This window comes from Aulonocara sp. 'chitande type north' Nkhata Bay, linkage group LG3, assembly GCF_057382095.1.
Source record: "Aulonocara sp. 'chitande type north' Nkhata Bay isolate Kocher_YH1m ecotype deep benthic linkage group LG3, A_spYH_male_GT1.1, whole genome shotgun sequence".
NCBI lineage: Eukaryota > Metazoa > Chordata > Actinopteri > Cichliformes > Cichlidae > Aulonocara > Aulonocara sp. 'chitande type north' Nkhata Bay.
In genome coordinates, this window is record NC_141346.1 from 1,488,800 (window position 1) to 1,512,508 (window position 23,709).

Sequence of the window (23,709 nt, forward strand, 5' to 3'; positions counted from 1 at the left end):
CATCAGCTACAGCTCTGCTGGCCTCTGTGTTCACTCTGCAGGAGACGTGGAGACCCGAGCTCACCTTCTGCAGCACTTGCAGTGAGGGAAGGTGAATCATCCTTTAGCAGGACATCATTCAGGCTTTATTAGCATCACTGTGACTGTTATTGTTAGGTTTAATGTATGTGTTGTAGGTCGCCATTTAAAAAGCTAGAATGCTTCTGTTTGCTAGCTTCTAGTTCATGTTCTTATACATGTAATACATTTATTACCAACATTAGAGTTTATCCGCTGGTCATTCGACATGACGAATGACTTCTAAAGTCTTAATCCAGCTCCAGCTCAGGATGCTGTAGAGTCCCGTCAGTAACACTTTTGGTCTGCTAGTAAAATGTAGTTCTATTAATCTGCGCTCGATTACTCTTGAACCGGAACCGGATGTGAGTCCCAAAAAACTGAATTTTGGAACAGAAGTTGAATTCTAAAACTGAAACTAAATTGTTGTTAAAATCCTTTTGTAGAGGATAAAATACAGTTTCAAAGAAAATGAATTGATTTTCAACATATAAAATTCAATTTCAATTTAGTGACGATCATTTTCAAACCAATACATACATACAGTCTCAGGTGCTGTCTGATGGGTATGGAGCTGCAGTCAGCAACAGTAATGGCCTTAAGTTGTTGGGTCAAGGATCGTCCAGTGTCTTGATGGAGATCTAACTGGATCCTCCAGCTCAGAGCTGGTGACTTTTTTCTTGGGTTTTCCACTTGGCTTTTTTGTTCCACAACTCTCAGGATCATTTAAGAAATTTCAGATGACCGTCTTACTGCGTCCCACCTCAGCAAAGATGTCGCACTGTGAGAGACCCTTCTTATGCAGTTCAACACCCCGACCACTTTCAAAAAGGGTCTTAATCACAGAACATGTCATATAAACTGAACAGTTGCAGTGTTTCCTGATTTCCAGTTTAGTTTTTAGCTTTAGTTGGAATATTCCTCCTCTGCCAGGCAGCCTCAGGCTGAGATTCACCCTGTCACATGTTTTTTGGGTTTTTTGCACGAATGCATGGTTCCATCTCTCAGACTCATGCAGTCCCAAATCATCACACCCTGCTTCACTGTCAGGATTCTGCATGTGACACTCTCGGACAGGTTCAATTCTATTATGCTATTATGCTGGAACTTTTCTAAGACAATCAAATTTGGACTCCAGTTTGCTCCAATTATTCATCAGAGTTCTTTAGGAACGTTTCAGTCTGCATTTTTGTCCTAAAGAGCAAACAACGTTTTTATTTCGTGGACACTGTCCTTCACTCTGAGGGACGTTCATTTTCACTGACAGCCCCTGGATGGTCTGGATCCCTGCTGTGTGTGGATTCATGTTAAAATATCACCACGACTCTGATTTCTGATGCAGCTGCTTTTATTTGGTCAGATTTTCCATCATGTCACAGTCTGACGTTTTAATTTTTCTCTTAATTATTTTTCATGTGACTCACTAATGCAGACAAAGCCCTGAAGTTCAGTATGAGTGTCTAGTGTTTATTTTGGACTGTGCTCATGATATCAGGCTAACACAGGAGTACCCAGTTTAGTTTCATTTTGTGTTTCTACTTTTCTTTTCAATATAGGCCGTGTTAAGCTGTTCTTGAATGTTCATGAGAAAAAAAGCCTCAAGCTGTGAACTCAGTGATGATGAAATTACTGTGATGTTGTGAAGGATTTGACATGTAGCTGATATCAGTACAGAAGTGTACTCACTTCTGTTCCTGAGCCCAGAGCCTCATGTCAGAGATAAAGATCACAGATGCAGGAACAAACTGCAAGTCTCAGTGGGCGGAGTCAGAACTCCCCATTGTTCATTCGTCTTAACTCGTTCCTCTGAGCACGTTCAAACTTCTATCCACTTTGTTTTTCTTGAAGGTGGAGGTTTGAATCCAGGAGTTCATTCTGAGCTGCTGTAGTTGCTCATCAGCTTCCCAGTGAACCTTTTTAACCTGTGAGGGTTTCATGGTCTGTTTTCTAAAGAGTTCATTCGTTCTACTCAAATGAGGAAGTGGGAGGAGACGAGGTGGTCAGTGTGTCAGTAGAAACTAAAAAGAAGAAGAGCCTGTTTCTTTGATTTACACCGCTCAGTCTTCATAGAGAAGGTACAGTTGCATTTTCTTTTCAGTTTCACTTTTGCTTTTTTGTATATTGAACTCTGATAATGATAAATGAGGATTATAGTAACTTTACACTGTGCTAATATTAGCTCTGCTTGTATGTTGCAGTCATGGCTGCGGCGTCGGCTCTGGTGTCTGAGGACAGTCTTCTTTGTCCCGTCTGTCTGAGTGTGTTCACTAAACCTGTGTCGATTCCCTGTGGACACAACTTCTGTATGAACTGTATCACAGACTACTGGAGCACCCTGTCTGTACTCCAATGTCCACTGTGCAAAGAGACGTTTTACACCAGGCCGTTGCTTCGGGTTAACCCTGTCATTGATGAAATGGCAGAAAAGGTTAAAAAATCTCTTCAAGAAATGTTGTTGAGTTCAGCTGAACGAGCAGGACATGAAGACGTGCTCTGCAGCATCTGTGCAGGGTCCAAGGTCAGAGCCCTGAAGTCCTGTTTAATGTGTTTAGTGTCGTACTGTCAAACACATCTGGAGCCTCATCAGAGGATTTCAGCTTTGAAGAAACACAAGCTGATCGATCCAGTTAAGAACCTGGAGAGCAGAATATGTCAGGATCACGGTGAGCCTTTGGAGCTGATCTGCAGACTGGATCAAAGGTTTCTGTGTCGGTCCTGTAAATGCAGTGACCATAAAACACATGAAACAGTGAGTCTGGAGGACGAGGCTGAGATGAGGAAATCCCAGCTGAGATTAGAAAATAACAGCATGGATCAGATGATCCAGGAGCGTGAGCAGAAAATCCAGGAGCTTCAACAGTCAGTGAAGACCAGCAGAAGTAAAGCTGAGGAGGCGTTATCGTACAGCAGGAAGGTGATGACCGCTTTGGTGCAGCACATAAAGACAGAGTTCACCAGACTGTCTGAGGCGATCGAGACGAAGCAGGAAATAAATGAGACGGAGGCAGAAAGCTTTATTGATGAGCTGCAGGCAGAGATTACACACATGAAGAAGAAGAAGCTGCAGTTTCATGAAGCTTCGCTCATCAGAGACCCCTTCAGCTTCCTGGAGAACGTCCTCCCTCTTACCTACAATAAGCCCCAGCTGCAGGACTGGTCTGCTGTGACTGTAACTAGTGACCAGTTTATGATTCAGGAGACCCTGGCCGAGCTGGAGACAAAAGTCAGAGAAGAAGTCAGCATGCTGTGTAATATCAACTTCAGATGTGGGAAACAACAGAGGTATGATCTGAATGTTTTGATGACTTGATCCAGATACGGGTTCTCCTCGAAACACAGTGAGGTCACGCAATCAAAATCAGTCAGTCCCTTCATCTCGACACCCCTTTTTGTACATGAACTTTTGTTTATTTCATAAAAATAAAGAATAGTTTATCTCATATCTGAAAAATCAGTAGTATTATACATGGGGTGGCTGTAGCTCAGGAGGTAAAGCAGGTCATCTACTGATCAGAAGGTTAGTGGTTCAATCCCTGGCTCCTCTAGTCTGCATGTCTAGTATCCTTGGGCAAGATACAAACCTCAAATTGTACTCCGATGCATCCATCAGAGTAAGATGTGTAGGAAGCTCTAAGACAGTGCTTGTGAGAATGGCTGTGATTGGGTGAATGTGGCATGTTGTATAGAGCACTTTGAGTACTCCGGGAGAGTAGAAAAGTGCTTTCAGTCCTTTCACCATAAAGAGGTATTACATAATAAAGGGACTGTAGAGAATTCTTGTGTTTGTCTGTTAGAGAAGGAGCTCCGCTGGCTGGTTATTAAATAGTGCAGAGGGTGGTCAGGTTTATGGACTGGTTCTTATACAGCGCTTTACTACTTGACCACTCTAAGTGCTTTATACAACGTTCCTCTTTCACCCATTTAAGCTTTGTTGTTTTTGCTACCTAAGAGCTCACTCTGATTGTAACATCGGAGAGCAACCTGCGGTTCAGCATCTTGCCCGAGGATGCTTTTGGAAGTCCAAATCCTTCTCAGAATTATAATCCAACACATCAATTAAAATCATGATGAGGAGGAGGAACAGAGTCAAATCCAAGTCCAACATGGACGATTTCCGGTGCTGCTGCTGAAATTTCCAACAGTGAACTTCTGGAATCCTTTGAACTGCCCTTCTCGCAGGACACTGGAGACTGACCCAGAATGCCTCCAGACATCCCAGTTTACTTTTTAACTTTCAACTCCCCGCACCTCCCTCTCTCTTATATCTAGTCAAACAATCAGGTGTTTAAATAAGATTTACTGACCTTTAGCCCGTCCTTATTATCCTCTCCATCTCTAAGGCAAAGGTTATTCAGCTCACATTTCATTAGCACATTAACATGAGTCCTTTTAATCCAAATACTTTTCTCTTTAAAACTCAATACGTTCAATAAAGGCCCCTTTTTTACTAAATCACACACTTTAAATGTTGCACATTCAGAGATCTCCTGTGTGCTGTCTCATTCACACACACACGCTCAAAGTCACTCTCAAATAATTTTTACACAGGCTTTCAGCTTGCCTGAGTTAGACCTGCTGTAATTGCCCAACTTTCTGTGAATGGTACTCATGGACAATAATCAATGGTCATGGCAATCATAAACTGACCTCGCAGCCCATTGTTTCTTCAGCAGTGCTGGTTTCAGTCATTATGCAAATGTACTGTTTATAAGATTTGGGGAAAGCTTCAGTCAGCTGAGACTGAAGAAGTCACTTGGACGAGTGACGAAACGTTTCTGTCCAGATGAACAGAATCAATCTACGGGTGATAAATCCATATTTGAATATCAGTTTCTTTTTGAGAGTAGAAGATGACTGATCTCTAACTCAGTTCCTGTGACCTTAAATTGATTATTTATTGATTGATTCCTAACAGACGCAGAGGAGTTTTGATTTATTTTTTTTATCTGTTTATTTGAAGGTCAACCATGTTTTCGTATTTTATTCAATTTTATTATTGAAGCTTCCCTGTGATATACCTGTTCATTTATATTCCTTCTCACATGAATTATATACATTATTATTATTATTATTATTATTAAACTTAGTAAGACGTCTGGCTTCATCTGATTTCTGTATTTTGATCACATAAATGTTGAGTTTTGTCACCATACATGTTTGTGTCTTCAGGTTTTGTCTCATTTAAACGTCATAGTGTTTGTAAAAGTAAAGTCTGAGCTGTACAGCAGCTGCATCAGTACAGATAACATGATAATCACAGACAGCAGTACTCATAAAGACTTCTGCATTCACTCTGCCCTCTGATTGAAACTCTGCTTTGGTGCAGGACGAGTAACGTCTCAAAATACAAGGACATCATCTCCAGAAGTGATCTGATCAGTTCAGGACCTCCTGCTGTCTACCAGCTGAGAGCAAAGAAACAGAAGTTTGGAACAAGAATGACTGTTGGAGAAAAAAGACAAGACAAGCCAAACAGAACCATCTTACTTGTGGGAGAAACAGGAGCAGGAAAATCTACTCTGATCAACGCTCTGCTCAACTACACCATGGGAGTGAAGTGGGAGGATAGAGTCTGGTTTACGATTGTAGAGGAGGAGAAGAAAAGTCAGACATCAGATGTGATGGTGTACGAGATCTTTGGGTTTGAAGATGAAACTCTGCCCTACTCTCTGACCATCATCGATACTCCTGGATATGGAGACATTGAACACGGTGGCATCTTCAGTCACAGATTATTGAACTTGCTGGATGGAGTCCATGAAATTCATGCAGTGGGTCTGGTGATGAAGGCAACAGAGAATCGACTGAGTGATCGACTGATGTACGTCTTTGATTCAGTGATGTCTCTGTTTGGAAAAGATGTGGAGCAAAACATCATAGCTCTGATCACACACTCAGATGGAAGAAAACCTAAAAATGCTTTTAAAGCTCTTGAAGATGCAAAAATTAAATGTGCCAAAAATAAGAAGAATCAGTCTGTTTACTTCTTGTTTAATAACTGCCAGCTTGAAGACGAGGCAGAAAAATACCTGAAACTAAACTTTGAAAGCTCAGAGAGAGGAGTGAGAGGGTTCACAGCTTTCCTGAAAGAAAGTACACCTGTGCAGCCAGAAGTGACCCCTGAAGTGTTAAAGGAAAGAATCAGACTGACAGCCTGCATCCAAAACCTGCAAGAAAGAATCAGATTCACTGAAGTGAAACAGAGAGAGATGAAACAGACTCGGGAAGCTCTGCAGAAGAATGAAGTGGTCACTCCATGTGTTGTTTTTAAACATAAAGAACCTATCAGAGCAGAGACGTGTGGGCCGGGTTTGAAAGCAGCTGTCAGCTGTACAGTCTGTGAGGAGAACTGTCACTATCCTGGATGCACGGTGCCCGTAAACTGAACTCCTCCTCCTGCTGTTTAGATGTCCTGCCAACAAGTTTTTTCAAAAAGGTCTCAAAGACTTTAGAGTCAGACCTGTTACAGATCGTCAACTTTTCTTTATTATCAGGTGTGTTTCCAGAATCACTAAAAACTGCTGTAATCAAACCTATACTGAAAAAGGACAATCTTGACAAGACACAAATGAACAACTACAGGCCGATCTCAAATCTCCCGTTTTTAAGTAAGATCATTGAAAAAGCAGTTTCTCAACAGCTCAGTTACTTCTTAAAACAGAATAATTGCTACGATGCCTTCCAGTCAGGTTTTAGACAGAACCACAGCACTGAAACCGCTCTGACCAAAGTGTTTAATGACATATGTCTGAATACAGACAGCGGAAAAATGTCAGTCCTAGTTTTACTGGATCTCAGTGCAGCATTTGATACAGTTGACCACAACATATTACTCAAACGACTGGAGAACTGGACAGGTCTTTCAGGAACTGTACTAAACTGGTTCAAAACATACGTAGAAAACAGGAAATACTTTGTATCAATAGGTAACTTCACATCTGAGCAGACAAGTATCACATGTGGAGTTCCCCAAGGTTCCATCTTGGGACCCCTTCTGTTTAACATCTACATGCTCCCACTGGCACAGATTATAAACAACAACAAAATAAACTATCACAGCTATGCAGATGACACACAAATATATATCACAATGTCACCAGGAGACCGAGGCCCTGTACAGGCTCTTGGTAAATGCATTGAGGAAATCAATGACTGGTTGTGCCACAATTTTCTCCAGCTAAACAAAAACAAAACTGAGGTAATAGTCCTTGGCGCCAAAGAAAAACGATTACAGGTCACCAGAGAACTTCAATCTATACATCTAAAAACCACAAACCAGGCGAGAAATTTGGGTGTAGTGATGGATGCAGACCTAAACTTAGAAAAACACATTAAGACAATAACAAAGTCAGCTTACTATCACCTCAAGAATATTTCAAGGATAAAAGATCTGATGTCTCAACAGGACCTGGAAAAACTAGTCCATGCATTCATCTTTAGTAGGCTTGATTACTGTAACAGCATCTTTACAGGTCTACCTAAAAAATCAGTCAGACAACTACAGCTCATTCAGAACTCTGCTGCTCGAGTCCTCACTAAGACCAAAAAAGTGGACCACATCAGTCCAGCTCTGAGGTCCTTACACTGGCTGCCTGTCCGTCAGAGGATAGACTTTAAAGTTCTGATGCTGGCCTATAAAGCTCTGAATGGTTTAGGACCAAAATACATCAGTGACCTCCTGACCCAGTATGAACCTTCCAGATCCCTCAGGTCATCTGGATCCGGTCTTTTATCAGTTCCCAGAGTCAGAACCAGACACGGAGAAGCTGCATTCAGCTTTTATGCTCCTTATATCTGGAACAAACTCCCAGAAAGCCTCAGATCAGCTGAAACACTCAGTTTATTTAAATCCAGGTTGAAGACTCACCTGTTCTCAGCTGCATTTGAATAAAGCACCAAATCCACACTTTAAGCTTAAATTTCAAAACTTACATTTAACTACTGATTTTATCTACTGTTCTGATTTTATCTGTTTTGATTTTATATACTGTTTTGTTTGTTTGTTTGTTTGTTTGTTAATTAGTTAGGTTATTTGCTTGTTTTAATCAATTTTAAATCATGCTTTTTATTTGTTCTTGTTTCTAATGTCTCTGTAAAGCACTTTGAATCACCTTGTTGTTGAATTGTGCTATACAAATAAACTTGCCTTGCCTTGCCTTGCCTTGCCTTAAATCACTGTGAGGTCTTTAGAGATGGTCTCTGCACGTCATGCACCAACAAGTGTCCTGCATCAGTGCATGTGAAAGAAAAGTGGAGATATGTGACCAGGATAAGGAGCAGTCAGAAGAACAAAACACGAACAAAAAAGAAGGACGTTGATTTTCTTGAAAAGGAAATGAAACTGCTGACAGCAGAGAAGTCCCAGTTCCTGGATGAGTCCTACCAGCATGTAGTCAGACTGGAGCAGATCGCTCTGAAAGCTGATTCAGCGTCCACTATTGTCCACTTGGACTTCCTGATTGAGAAGATGAAGGAGAGAGGAGACACAGACAATGTCCAGAAACTGGAGGAGATGAGAAGGAGAGAGGATGAAGGAATTAGAGGAGCTCTGAGGTATGTAAAACTTACAGCACTCACAGAACAGTGACTGGAGTTTATAATTACTAAGTATAAACTAGGTGTTTAATTATCAGAGAAAAGTGTACAGATCAATATCACTGCTGAAACACATCAGTGATAGTTTATCCTGGGTTTATTTCACTCTTAGTGTTCAAACAGTTTCTCTGCTCAGCGTGACACAGTCATAATAAACTACATTTCTGTAATCGATGAAGAGGAGGAAAAAAAAACTGATTCTCATGGCTGGATTTGAATGTTAGCTATGGAAATGTGTCTTTTATCATAAAGAAACTGAAATCAATCAGTGTTTTGTGTGAGAACATGAAAACAAATACAATATAGAGAAATTGACATCTGGTTTAAAGGATGGAGAATTACACAAAACGTCTTATACTGAGGTAAAACTACAATGATGTGCAAAAAATCTTTAGTCCAGCATCTCATCCCCAAACTTTGATGGGCACTTCAAACTTTTCCAGCTGGGAACCATGGCCTCAGACTTGGAGGTGCTGCTCTTATCCCAGCCCCTTCACTAAAGACAGAGGGTTACAGCTGGAGGTTATTGTTCAGTCATGGACTATTTTAGTTAATGGAAAGATATTTAAAATAATTTTATATAGAGTCCAATTATAAACATAAATGTAAAATATAAATACCGTATTTTTTGGACCATAAGGCACACCAGATTATAAGGTGCATTAAGCAAAACAAAACGGTCCGATAAGTCAAACTTCCCTCAACTCATTCTTCTCGCTTCCTCCACTTCTGTACCATTGATCCATTAATGTTGAATTCTCTGGCAGCTGCTCTATTCCATGTTGTTGCAGTGTATTAATGACTAACCTCGTATTGTGGATGGATTATCTCAGTTGTTCTCCTGACTGACGTTTGGTCCGTTTACAGCATCCCCTTAACCTTTATCGAGTGGAAAAAAGTTAGCGTTCATCCTCCAGCGCCACTGTGCTAATGTTATGCTAACATAGCTGTGTCGCTAGCGATCACGTAGCACATAAATTTATGTACCAGCTAGCCTAACTTCAGTAACCCTACAAATGTCACAGAAAGTGTTTAGTTTTCTGTCTTCATTTATGCTGGAAGTGATAGTGTTACACCCCTGAAAACAGGGAGTGATTTTGACTTGCTTCTCTCATGCAGTCGTTTATTGCAATCAAAATGAACATAAATGTTTCACATTCTGTACTGCTTAATGGCACGTGGTAGAAGGAAAAGCTAAATAATAATGTAACACAGTAAGGGGAATTGTTGAAAAGAATACATCAATGGGCCAATAGGCTCGACTATAGGAGCACAGGGGTGTGTTTAAATGAGACACAGAGACAAGATTTTAACTCAAAAGAACCAGACGACTTTAGTGAAATAAACCATAAGGTTGACAAGCACAGGTTAAAGACACTTTACAATGGTAGAAAGGAAACTTACAAAAATTAAAAGAAGAGTAAAACACATAAACTACTAAGCAATGACTTGGCCAAGTGTTACTTTTGGTTTTCAGTGTTGGGTTTCAATGTTCGGGTTTCAATGTATGGGTTTCAATGCTTGGGTGCACCCTAGTAACCTGACTCCTTAACTCTTATACAAACAGATTACACAAATCCAATGTACATTCAAATGAAAATCTCACACCAAAAAATTCCCAGGGTTTGAAAGAAAATAGGGGTGAGAGAACGTCAGTCAGTGGTCTCATGTATAACCAGCTGTGTGTGAAAGTGTGAGTGATACAGTCCTACCACACCGCAAGGTGCAGCAGATCATCAAGTGGAAAAGAAGCGAATCTCAGTCTGTCCAGGTGGGAAGGCTCGCCATCTATTTCACCGGAGGAATCCACCTCAGGAACAATTCAGCATACAAAAAAAATCCTGACCTGTCAACAGACAGGGTCAGAAGAGCAATTCAAATATTAATTACCGTACTTTCTGGACAATAGAGCGCACCTGTATATAAGCCGCATCAGCTCTATTTTTAAAAATTAAAAAAAAAAAAGATATACAAGCCGCACCCGGCTATAAGCCGCAGATATCTATGATTAAAAAATAGATATTTACTGCATGTACAGAACAATCTTGTACTGCAAATGTACATGTATGTACCTGAACAGATTCTTTCCGAACAATGCCTTTTAACACGGCAGCAACTTTGCTGATTAAAACAGAACCAAGAGAAAATAACCGCTATTTATTTACCTCCATTTTTCCTTTATTTGAAACCACAAGTCACTTTAATCATCTTCGCTGAAACCCATGAAGTCGTCTTCTTCAGTGTCGGAGTTGAACAGGCTCAGAAGCGCTTCATCACATCTGTCTCCATCAGTCTCGCTCTCCGTGTCACTGTCATCCTCCGGTGAAGTTGGCTCTGAAGGTGCGCCGCTCTCTTCGCGCAGCAGTCCAGCCTTTCGGAACCCATTGGTGTTGGTGGTTCTTTCACAGCACTCCACGCTGTTAGGATCCACTGACAGACATCAGAAAAGGATGCTTTTCGCATGCGGCCAGTTTTTGTGAATGACTTTTCACCGCTTGTCATCCAAGTCTCCCACTCAACCCGTAGTGCAGCTTTAAATGCCCGATTTACACTGATGTCCAGTGGCTGCAAAAACTTTGTTGTACCTCCAGGAATCACAGCTGGAATGGAGTTTGTTTTCTTGATCGCTGCTTTCACAGAATCTGTGATGTGGGCCCTCATGCTATCCAAAACAAGCAGTGCTTTTTTCCAGTGAAAAAATCCTCCCGGGCGCTTCCCATAGCACTCCGTTAACCATTCCTTCATTAGACCTTCTATCATCCACCCTTTGGTGTTAACTTTGACCACTATGCTTTTCGGGAGTTGTTCTTTCGGCATAGTTATGCGCTTAAAAATCACCATTGGTGGAAGTTTTTGTCCAGATGCCGTGGATGCCAGAACGCAGGTGAAGTGCGTCCTCTCATGGCCTGTTGTTTTCAACAACATGGATGATGCACCTGTCTTGTTAACGGTCCTGGTCAGAGGCAGATCAAATGTTAAAGGTACTTCATCCATATTGATTATGTCGTCTGGTCCGATGGAGTTTTCTTGTATCTTTTTTTCAACGAATTTGTGGAAGTTTTCAACTTTTTCCTGATAGTCAGGGGGGAGTTGCTGACAGAGAGTGGTCCGATGGACAGGTTTTTACATTTCATAAATCTGAAACACCATGACGGCCCACCTTTGAAATCTTTAATATTCATTTCGCGGGCGATTGTTTTGGCTTTCAGTCGGATCTGTACAGTGGATACACCTCGGCCACCTGCTCTCTGTGTGTTCACCCATTCCTCCAGGACATTTTCAAGTTCAGGCCACCTGCTTTTATGTCCTCTGAAAGCTTTTCTCGACTTTTGGCATTGCATGAGCTCTTTCCGCTGTCGCCTCCAACATCTCACCATAGACTCATTGACGCTAAGCTTGCGTGCAGCAGCGCGGTTTCCCTCCTGGATAGCAAGATCGATGGCCTTCAATTTAAAACTTGCATCATACGAACTTCTTCGTGTGGTTTCCATGATGAAGGGGCGAGGTATTGAAAATAATTACCAGTTGGTAATTTGTTGTGCGTGTTCTGTCTGCTAAAGAAAAAGTAGTGTATTCTTCTTTGCATTGATTTTTCATCTATCTTGTTTTTTATTCTAATTCTGGTTAGAGTCCCCCTAGTGGTGGAAGAAAAATCCACAGAATAGCCGCACCTTTGTATAAGCCTCATGGCTCAAAACCTAGGAAAAAAGTAGCGGCTTATAGTCCAGAAAGTACGGTATGCTGTTCTAGGTATAATTCACAACTTAGGATTTTGTTGAAATCACATTCAACATCAATTTGCAATTAAAACACTCAAATTTGCAAAAATAAAACATCTCTCTTACACAAACTATGCATTAAACCAAGTAAAGTCAGTGCATATGCGACAATTATTAATCAAACAATTGACATTAATTCAGTTTCTCAATGATAAAATGTGAAACAGACGTGAACTAACTAGACATACAACATGTGCTCACCGATCTCAGTGCATCACGGCCGAAAACAATGGTATGGTTTCTCTCGGTCGGAAAATGCGGGGCTCTAAATAAGGTAACAGGACATTTTGAAGTATGACCAATTCGCGTTGGTCGCGTCTATTGCGTTTGGTGTGAATGCACCGTAAGACTGCAACTCTGCTTCCTGGTCCCAACTCTCCATAGTCATTTTTTTTTTCGGGGGGTTAATAAGTCTGTCGATATTTCTAGAAATGAGAGCTGCTCCATCCAAAGTGGGATGGATGCCGTCTCTCCTAACAAGAAGCCCACATCGTTTCTGGGACACCACTCAGACAGCCAGCAATTTAAGGAGAACATGCGGCTAAACATGTCACTCCTGATTGGGTCTGATTGGGTTACACACCGATTCAATATTGATTTTAGTGACCTCCAATTGACGTAACCGGGTGTCATTACTGCCGACGTGAATTATAATTTTACTGAATTTACGTTTACCCTTAGCCAGCAGTTTTAAATTTCATTCAATGTCACCTGCTCTGGCCCCTGGAAGACAATTGACTATGGTTGCTGGTGTCTCTAGCGTCACATGTCTGAGAACAGAATCACCAATTACCAGAGTTTGACCCCCGGCGGGTGTGTCGCCGAGTGGGGAAAAACGGTTAGACACATGAACGGGTTGGTGGTGTACCTGGGGCTTCTGTTTAGGACTATGCTTCCTCCTCACGGTCACCCAGCCGCCCTCTTTCCCCAGCTGCTTGGGGAAAAACGGTTAGACACATGAACGGGTTGGTGGTGTACCTGGGGCTTCTGTTTAGGACTATGCTTCCTCCTCACGGTCACCCAGCCGCCCTCTTTCCCCAGCTGCTTGGGAACAGCTAGCGGGGCCTACGCTATCTTCGGCTGCACCAGCTACAGTGGCCTGGCTAGCTACGGGTGAATGAAGGGTGCGAAGCCGAGTCTCCATATCTGTAATCCTGGCCTCCAGAGCTGCAAATATGCTACATTTGTTACAGATATCATTACTGCTAAAGGAGGCTGAGGAGTAACTAAACATCTGACACAATGAGCAGGAAAGTGCAGGAGGGACTGGGACTCTCTAAATCTGGGACTCTTCACCATTGACCCTTAGAACTGAAGAAGCTTCTCAGATGAGAGGTGAAATGTCTTCAAGTAACTTAAAGAAGTCCAGACGCTTTTCTTTGCAAACTCCTTTGACTATGATGACCTGGATGACTGAGAACCTTCACAGACTTATCTAAAAGTTTTTAGTTAAACTGCTCTGCAGATAAGCTACTGTGTGTTGGAACAGGAACAGGAAGTAATACTCTACCTCTCCTGCCGTTAGCTTATTGGACATTATACAGTATAACACTGGGGCTCAAACAACTGAGGTTGTTTTGTATCTATGTGCACAAAACAACTGTAATATAATGCTTCTAAAGCTTACAAGACATAGAAGGGCTACCTATTAAATATATTAACAATGTACAGATTGTAAATTTATCAACTTTTAAACACTTTTACCTGAAAACAGGGGGAAAAGAATCACGAGATTTTTCATCATTTTGACTTGCTTCACTCATGCAGTTGTTTATTGCAATGAGGAAAGCGCACGAAAGCCCCCTTGTCAGAATGGAGACACTACCAATCAATCCCAGAAAAGGCTTACTAGCCGATCAGTGATGTGCAGATGGCATCTCTCTTGAATAAAATGAGAACCATTGGTGTAACATGAAAAAACTTGTCAACAATTTCTTTACTGTATTTACATTATTTTTATCCTTATATCAACTAAGATGAATTAGTATTAACTGTATAACCCTTTTACTTTCAGTAGTCTTTCAACCTGTCACAATAGCAGAGCTTTATGTTTTAATGTTTTCAGAAATCTCTCAGTGAGAACATCGTATATCATGTTTAGGTGGAAACTAGTGAGCTAACTTCTTGCTAGCTTCTAACTCAGTTAGCTTTAATAAATTCTGTTTCGTGTAAACTTATTTGTTACACCTGGTAAAGCAGCAACGCTGATCATTTTATTAAAGATGAAAGAATTTAGACAGTTTTAACTCTCAGTGATGCTGCAGTGTTTGTTTGACTTTCGGACCTGAAGAGACGGAGTTTAGGACCCAGATTACTCCGCGACGCTCCTGACAACGGTATCCGTAACGCTCCAACAATCCATCAAGCAGTGCAGCTTTGTACCTTACCAAAGTCGTACTTAAACACTTTTTGACAGATTTTTGAGGGCCATGTACCACATAAAATTGGTTCAAGGTCAGTAAACACAACCAGAATTCATACATAAGGCGCACTGATGATTTTTGAGAAATTAAAGGATTTTAACTGCTCCTTATAGTATAGAAAATACGGTAAATAAAAATAAAATAAATAAATATAAAGTTTCACTTTCTCTACTTTGATGCCAGATGTTTAAATCTGCATAGAAAATCACCCCAATATTCTAATACTTACAATAAAAACTAAAAATGAAATTAAAACTGTATGAATCCAGGGCAGCAACAGCTGTGGCTCACCCAGATGATGTCATGCCAACCCAATCAAAGGTTGAGGGAAAATAAAAGTATAATTAAAAAGTAGCAGTGTGACCACTAATGCTTTGGTAGAGCAGACAAAAAAAAAGAATCTATTTGGACAAAATAAAAAAAGGTTTAATTTTATGTGACCTTAGATTCTGAGCAGAAAAGCCTCAGCTCAGTTTTCAATGTTAAACAATAGGAACCTGTTCATAATGTTTGCATGTGTACTGAAGACATTCTATGCTTTTCTGTGCAGGATCAGTTTGATCTCATCACCACATGAAGACATCGTCTCAGACAGTTTTCTCATCAGGTCAGGACCTCCTGCTGTCTACCAGCTGAGACCGAAGAAACAGAAGACTGGAACTCTGACAAGAATGACTGTTGGAGAAAAACGTCCAAACAAGCCGAACAGAACCATCTTACTGGTGGAAGAAACAGGAGCAGGAAAATCTACTCTGATCAACGCTCTGCTCAACTACACCATGGGAGTGAAGTGGGAGGATGAAGTCTGGTTTATGATCGCAGAGGAGGAGAGAAGAAGTCAGACATCAGATGTGATGGTGTACGAGATCTTTGGTTTTGAAGATGAAACTCTTCCCTACTCTCTGACCATCATCAATACTCCTGGATATGGAGACACCAGAGGGATCGAACATGATGACATCATCAGTCACAGATTATTGGACCTGTTTCAATCGAGGATGGGGTCCATGAAGTTCATGCAGTGGGTCTGGTGATGAAGGTGAGTGATAATCGACTGAGTGAGAGATTGAGGTACGTCTTTGATTCAGTGATGTCTCTGTTTGGAAAGAACTTGGAGAAAAACATTGTAGCTCTGATCACACACTCAGATGGAAGCAGACCTGAAAACCCTCTTCAAGCTCTTGAAGCTGCAAACATTAAATGTGCCAAAAATGAGGACAGTCAGCCTGCTCACTTCCTGTTTAATAACTGCCAGCTTGAAGAGCGAATGGAGGAAAACACAATTTTTAGAAATTCATGGGAACTTACACAGACAAACATGGATCATTTGACAGATTTGTTGGGAAAATCGAATCCTCAGAAACTGGTGAAAACAGCCGAAGTGTTAAATGAACGAATAAGACTGAAAGCCTGCATCCAAAACCTGGAAGACAGAATCGAGCTGGCTGACCTGAAACAGACAGAAATCAGACAGATCCGAGAAGCTCTGAAGCAGACAAATCACAGAAATAAAATGGAAATTGAGAAAATATTGAGTCTTTTGGAAAATCTTGAAAAGGAAATGAAAGTGCTGACAGCAGAAAAGGAAAAGTGGCTAAGTGACTCCTACCAGCATGCTGTCAGACTGGAGGAAATCGCTCTGAAAGCTGATTCAGCATCTACTGTTGCCCACTTGGACTTCCTGATTGAGAAGATGAAGGAGGAAGGAGACACGGAGAAGGTCCAGAAACTGGAGGAGATGAGGAGAGAGGATGGAGGAACCAAAGAATCACAGAGGTACAAACTTGGTCAAACAACATCAGCTAGCAAAAACATTGGGAGACCCTCCCTCTGGTATAAGTGAAACATGTAAAGAAGCATCAGGCAGCTGTGTAGATTGCTTTTTTTCCCTGATACTGCTTTATGCTACATGTTCAGATGTACACCATGTGGTTGTTGTTGTGGACACGAGGGAATATCAAGTATACTTTCATATTTTATCCAGTTATTAAAAAATATAAATTCTCATTTATAAAAAAAACCCTTTCAGTTATTGCTTTTTCTTTATTAATATACCTGTATTTCACAAAGATACCTGTACTTATGTAACAGCATATAACAAATATCACTACATAAATAAAACATTGTTATTGTGCAGAGCAGGTCTGAGCTGTCTCAAACTGTACGACTGAATCTCGTTAGAAGTTCATAGGTTAGAAGTTTGTAGGTCACGATGCAGGTTCTCACACTATACGGCCCGATGCTCTGATGCGACCTGAGTGCTCACACTGTGCGTCCATAACATGAAGGTTATAACCAGTGTTGGTCAAGTTACTTTTAAAAAGTAATCAGTAACTAAACTTTCAGCCCAATTCTACTTTTTCTGCATAATCCATCATACAAAATGTAATCAAATGGAAAAGTCTCTTTTTAACTTGTTTTATTAGTTTTAATCTTTTAACTTTATGCATCAAGCAAAAATTTAATTATCTGCAACATTCTCTGACTTGAATAAATTAGTTTAACATTTAAACCTATTTTCTGCACATCCCAGCACATAAAATAAAATATTTTTTGTGTTTACACTCAGTCTTTCAAATAGATGCAAGTAAAACACAGCAGAAAATAAATAAAGTCAAAGACTCAGCGGTCCTGTTGCTCTATTTTCACCTGTAAAGCAGGAGTGGGGCAGGCGGAGGTTTACCCTGGTGCAGGTGTGCAGCGGTCAGTGGAAGAATCCGCGAGTTTCTCTGTGAGTTTCCCATTACGTCGTAGCTACTCGGTGCTTGTTTGGAAGTTTAGGGGTTTTTTCGCTGTAAAAAGAAGTTTTCTTCCCACGCACGATGGACACTAATGTTTTTGTCACTTTTTATGGAATCAAACTCAAAGTAAGGTCAGTACTTCCACGCTTTAAACGCTGCACGCTCATACTCTCTCCCGCACTCGATATGTGATCCACTGTTGATCTGCACACAGCTGTTGTCACGAACGTCGCACTCGCTTACGTCATGAGACATTCTCGCAAAAAATCACGGTTTTAGTAACGCAGTAACGCAGCGTTCCTACGGGAAAGTAACGGTAATCTAATTACCGTTTTTGCGATAGTAATCCCTTACTTTACTCGTTACTTGAAAAAAGTAATCGGATTACAGTAACGCGTTACTGCCCATCTCTGGTTATAACACAAAATCTGTCTCTTTCACTCACACAGACACTCATCACCATCATCAACTTTGCTAAATTGCTAATGAAAAACATTGACCAGGCAGCTGTGACTGAGCAGCAACGTCCATCCAACTATTTTCACAGTTGTTGTGGTCGTGGTTGTGATGGCTGATCAATCAGTTTGATCTGTTTGATTATTGATCAGTGATGTCAGACTGGAGTCAGTGTGATGTTGTTGTTGTGTGTTTGAGACTTTTAGTCTCATGGTCTCTGCTGCCGTAGATCCTCTGAACTGTGTCAGAGGTCTCACTCTGGAAGAAACTCTCAGCACTTTCCAGCAGCTCCTCCATCATGGAGGACGTTCCCTCACTGTAACAGGTGGAGGAGAGGAAGCACAGGTGGATCCTCTGAGGAAGAGGAGCGTTCCTACAAACCACATGATCACATGACCAGAGGGGCGTGGCCTTCAGTGGTAGTAATAAAGGAACAGATTTGAAGGCTCCAACAAAGCAGACCTGTGATCACTTTGACTCAGTATGATGGATTGTTTGGATTTGTCTTTGTTTTTCTGGCTTTTCTTGTGTGTCTGTGTGTCTTTGTGTGTTGGATGGAGTCATGTGACCTGCCCAGGGACGACACATGAGCAGCTCAAATCTGCAGGTTTCCATCTTCTGTTTTTATCCTGATGTCCATGAACATGAACTCTGTCCCTGTCAGATAAATCCAGATAAAAACAGCCGGTTACATTAAATCTGATCCAGTGTTGTTCTTCTTCTGTGGTGTTTGTGATGGAGCAGCTGCTCCTGATGTGTGTGAAGTGAAGATCTTTGCTACAGAAAGTTACATTTAAGATGTTTAATGTCACATACAATGAAGTTTAGGACTCATTTAAACCAGCATGAACTAACAGTTGTACAAGGAAAGGGAAATAAATGAGAAGGAGACTTGGAGGGCCACACATCTGCTGTACCCTCATACATCTGCACTGAGAGTGTAGCAACAACAAAGACTGTGAAAGTGTTCCCAAAGCAGAAGCCATGGCTCAACAGTGAGGTGCAAGCTCTACTGAGAGCAGCGCCTTCAGATCAGGAGACCAACAAACCTACAAAGAGGCGTCTAATCTAAAGGCATCAAAGAATCCAAACGCAGATTCAAACAGCGCATCGAGGAACACTTTAACACAAACCACTCCAGAAACATGTGGCAGGGGATCAAGACACTCACTGCTAAAAGGACAATCGCACACAAACAAACTCCCCGCACATCACCTCACCTGACACCATAAAGCAGTTCTTCATGACCAACAAAACAGTGACACCAACACCTCTCCTGCGTTACAGAGAGGGACGACGCCCCCATCCAGCTGGAGCAGCATCAGGTCAGAGCCACACTGTGCAGAGTCTATGCGAGTAAAGCAGCTGGTGCTGACGGTGCAGCCGGTGGAGAGCTTAAAGCATGTGCAGACCAACTAGCAGAGGTTTTCACCACCAACTTCAACCTGCTACAGTCTGTAGAAGGCCAACAGGTGGACAGAGGACGCCATAATTACAGCTCTTCACACAACCCTCACACATCTGGACAGTAGGAAACACGTACGTGAGAATGCTGTTTGTGGACTTTACCTCTGACTTCTTTTCCTGAACCAGACCCTGCAGGATCCACCTGAGGATCCCAGTCCTGGACCCCGTTTCTAACCAGGAGGATCCCAGGCCTGATTATTGCTGATGTGTTATAAATATTCTGGTTTTATTCTCATTAAATAAATATGTGTATAAATATGTGGACTCATGTTTCAGTCCTGGACGTTGATGCTTGTTTGTTTGAAAGGACACAGATGGACCTTGTCTCCTTCTTTCCTTCCTTTTTGTGTCCTCTGTGCTTCATCTGCTGCGCTTCACTCTGTTACTTTGGACTGATTTCACTCACACTTTGTTTCCATGGTTTCTTTGCATCACGCTGACAGCACGTGAACAACATGACATGTTTGATCTCAAAGAAGGAGCAGCATCCTCTCTCCACCCTGTTTCTCCATCTTCTACATCACCTGATTCATTCCAGTTTCTCTGCTTTCACTTTGATTCCTGAGCGTCTGTGATGAACACACTATCAGCATCACTGACATGTTTCATCATTTAAAAACACTTCCTGTCACTGTGGTGGTTACAGTGACATCATGCAGTTTGTGCTTTGACCTCCAGAGGGCGACAAATCAGCACAGACAGAGAGCTCCATTCAAACTTTGCTGCCATCAGGAATAATTCTTCAAATATAATCATCAGTGTTTGAGCAGTTATGATATCAGGGACAATCTAGACATGTGTGACGATACTGAACATGTCACATGACACACCTTAGACATCATGTGATCCACTCTCAGTCTGCACTTTCATTCATGACTTCAACAGGTTGAAATGAGCTTGGAAGAAACATTCAGTGATTGCATTTGATTTCAGAGCCCTGCTGTTCCCCATCTGCCCTGTAGGTGGCCTCAGTGTGTTCCCACTGTTTCCAATCACCTGACCTGTCCTCCATCAGCACACCTGGTTTCTGCTCATCCTTCTTCATGTACAAGTGAAGACAGAAAGTGTGGCTGGATCTGTAGACTGGAAACAGAAACTCATGTGAATATTTGTAGTATAAAAAGGTTTGTTCCAAACAGAGTAAGAAGTCTGGATTGCCTATATGTCAAAGGAGCTTACAAAGAAAAGCGTCTGGACTTCTTTTAGTTACTTGAAGATGTTTCACCTCTCATTCGAGAAGCTTCTTCAGTTCTAAGGTCAAATGGTGGGGAGTCCCAGATATTAACCTAGTGGGAGTAACCCCCCACAGAGGGACAAAAGGACCCCCTGATGATCCTCTAATCGCCTGAGCCAAGGTGTGAAACTGGGTGTGGGTCCCAATCAGCCAGAGTTTCGGGTGAGTTCATTGTGAAACCTGGCCCCACCTTATGATAAGGTGGCCCCACACCTTGGTGGGGGCCAGGCCAGATGTCAAACTAAGGATGTCAAACTAAGGAAAAGACCAACAGCTAAACTAAACTGGGAAAAGCTAGAGCTAAACATGCAAACTATGACAAATACATGAACCTGAGCAGGAGCGGGAAGATATGAGAAATCCAGATATGTGGCAAGATAAACAGACGACCTGACACTAAATAAAGGGTGGAGGGTAATGAGGGAAATGAGAACACCTGGGGAACACAGTTGACACAAATAAACCTGAATGCCACAGCGGAAGCACAACTAAGCTGGAGGTTTCTTCCTGTTAGAAATGAATTTCTTCCCTCCCCCTGTTGCCCAAATACTTGCTAATAAGGGGTCATCTTATTATTGTAGGATCTCCTCGACACAAATGTTGATGTGATTTCATGCCATCGAAATAAAACTGAACTGAATTGAATGAAACAGCAGATTATCAAATAATTTGCCGTTGCATGGTTTCTGGACTGGTGTCACTCATAGGAATAATTTTCTGTTGAAGAAGATGAGAAGATTATGAAACACCCCCTGGATGAACTTAATGGGTTGAAACTTAGTTTTGTTTGACCGTTCAATCAATCAATCAAAGCCTTATTCGCCACATGCAGGTTGCCCTGCAGTGAAATGGGACCCCCCCCCCCGACCTTACACACACAACACAGACATTACATGGGGATACAAGTCGCAGATCGGTAGCGTTACAGAAAAACACTGAAATATACACTACAATGGGAAAGTACAAGAGGAAAAAAGAGACCTCTACTCATGCTGTGCTTCCATGGTAGGACAGCATGAGAACAGGAAACAAAGAAACTCCTCTGCACAAAAAGCACATAATGTCCACAGCACAACTTTGTGAAAGACATGACAAGCCACAGGATTGGGTGGGGGGGAGGAGTAATGCGAAGCGAACACAGCAGCCGCCCTGCACAGCGCTACCATTCCAGCGCAGGCTCAGACCCACTCAACGCACTCAGGACGCACTCAATGACGTCGACTGGGACATGTTCAGAGCATGCGCAGTCGACATCAACGAGTTTACGGAAGTAGCAGTATGCTTCGTCAATATCTAGCGGAGGAGATTATCCCCACTGCGAGAGTCACCACATTCCCAAACCAGAAACCGTGGATGGACAGATCGATCCGCACTGCAGTAAACGCCAGGACCGCCTCCTACAACGCGGGTCTCGCCACTGGCGATATGAGCGCCTACAAAGCGGCCTCATACGGCGTGCGGCGCGCGGTGAGAGATGCCAAACGCCGGTACCGGGAACGTGTGGAGTCCCGCTTCCACCAGGGCGACACACGGAGTATGTGGCACGGACTACGCACCATTACGGACTACAAAGCCAGGGACACTGCGCCGATCAACGCCGACTCTGCATTCACCAACGAGCTGAATCGGTTCTACGCCCGTTTCGAGGTTAGCCAGGCGGCTAATGATATCTACCGCCTGACTACCGAGGACAGTGACGTCATCAGCGAGAGACCGGTGACCAGCATCGCGGAGCATGACGTCCGAGCGGCACTGAGGAGAGTGAACACAAGGAAAGCGGCGGGGCCAGACGGCATCACCGGCCGTCTGTTGCACTGCTGTGCTGACCAGCTAGCAGGTGTGTTCACTTACATCTTCAACGAGTCCCTGGCGAAGTCTGTGGTCCCCACATGCTTCAAAAGATCCACCATCATCCCTGTGCCCAAGAACAGCAAACCCTCATCCCTGAACGATTACCGGCCAGTTGCACTGACCTCGGTAGTAATGAAGGTGTTTGAGAGGCTGCTGAAGAACATCATCTCCTCCTCCATCCCAGACACCACAGATCCGCTGCAGTTCACCTACCGATCCAACAGATCCACAGAGGATGCCATCGCCCACGTCCTACACACCACTCTCAGCCACGTGGACAAGAAACAGGGTAACTATGTGCGAATGCTGTTTGTTGATTACAGTTCAGCGTTTAACACAATAGTGCCCTGCAGACTGTTCACAAAGCTGAGGGATCTGGGACTTAACAGCCGTCTGTGTGCATGGGTGTTGGACTTCCTCACTGGCAGAACTCAGGTGGTGAGGGTGGGCAGGTGCTTCTCCAACAGCATCACCATCAACACAGGAGCACCTCAGGGATGTGTCCTCTCGCCACTGCTCTACTCCCTCTACACTTCAGACTGTGTGGCCACCCATGGCTCCAACACCATTGTGAAGTTTGCTGATGACACAGTGGTGTTGGGTGCCATCTCCAACAACGATGAGGCGGCCTACATGGATGAAGTGAAGAATCTGGCATCGTGGTGCCAGGACAACCACCTCCAGCTGAACGTCAGCAAGACCAAGGAGCTGGTGGTGGACTTCAGAAGGGGTCAGCACAGAGACTACAAGCCCATCATCATCAATGGAGCTCCAGTGGAGAGGGTGCAGTCCTTCAAATATCTTGGTGTCCACATCTCCTCAGACCTGACATGGGCTGCCCACATTCAGGTCCAGACCAAAAAGGCTAGGCAGCGCCTGTATCACCTACGACAACTGAGGAAGTTCAGGGTCTCTCCAAAGATCCTCAGGATTTTCTATACAGGCGCTGTGGAGAGCATCCTCACACAGAACATGACATCGTGGTTCGGGAACAGCTGTGTGAAGGACCAAAAAGCTCTCCAGAGAGTGATCCGTACAGCAGAACGCTGCTGCAGGATTGCTCTCCCCCCGCTTCAGGACACCTACACCAGGAGATGCCGGACTAG

The 23,709-nt window shown here is 42.7% G+C and overlaps 1 protein-coding gene and 1 pseudogene across 1 annotated transcript; both read left to right on the forward strand.

The window, feature by feature from the left end:
- The first annotated feature begins 2,257 nt into the window (after positions 1-2,257).
- On the forward strand, positions 2,258-6,524 carry LOC147333437 (uncharacterized). The gene is made up of 2 exons (XM_086267260.1): positions 2,258-3,339; positions 5,384-6,524. Exons 1-2 carry the CDS (start codon positions 2,258-2,260, stop codon positions 6,441-6,443), a joined length of 2,142 nt encoding a protein of 713 aa, XP_086123386.1. The 3' UTR covers positions 6,444-6,524.
- An 8,857-nt stretch (positions 6,525-15,381) lies between these two features.
- Positions 15,382-16,873, forward strand: LOC147333438 (uncharacterized; annotated as a pseudogene).
- Positions 16,874-23,709: the final 6,836 nt, after the last annotated feature.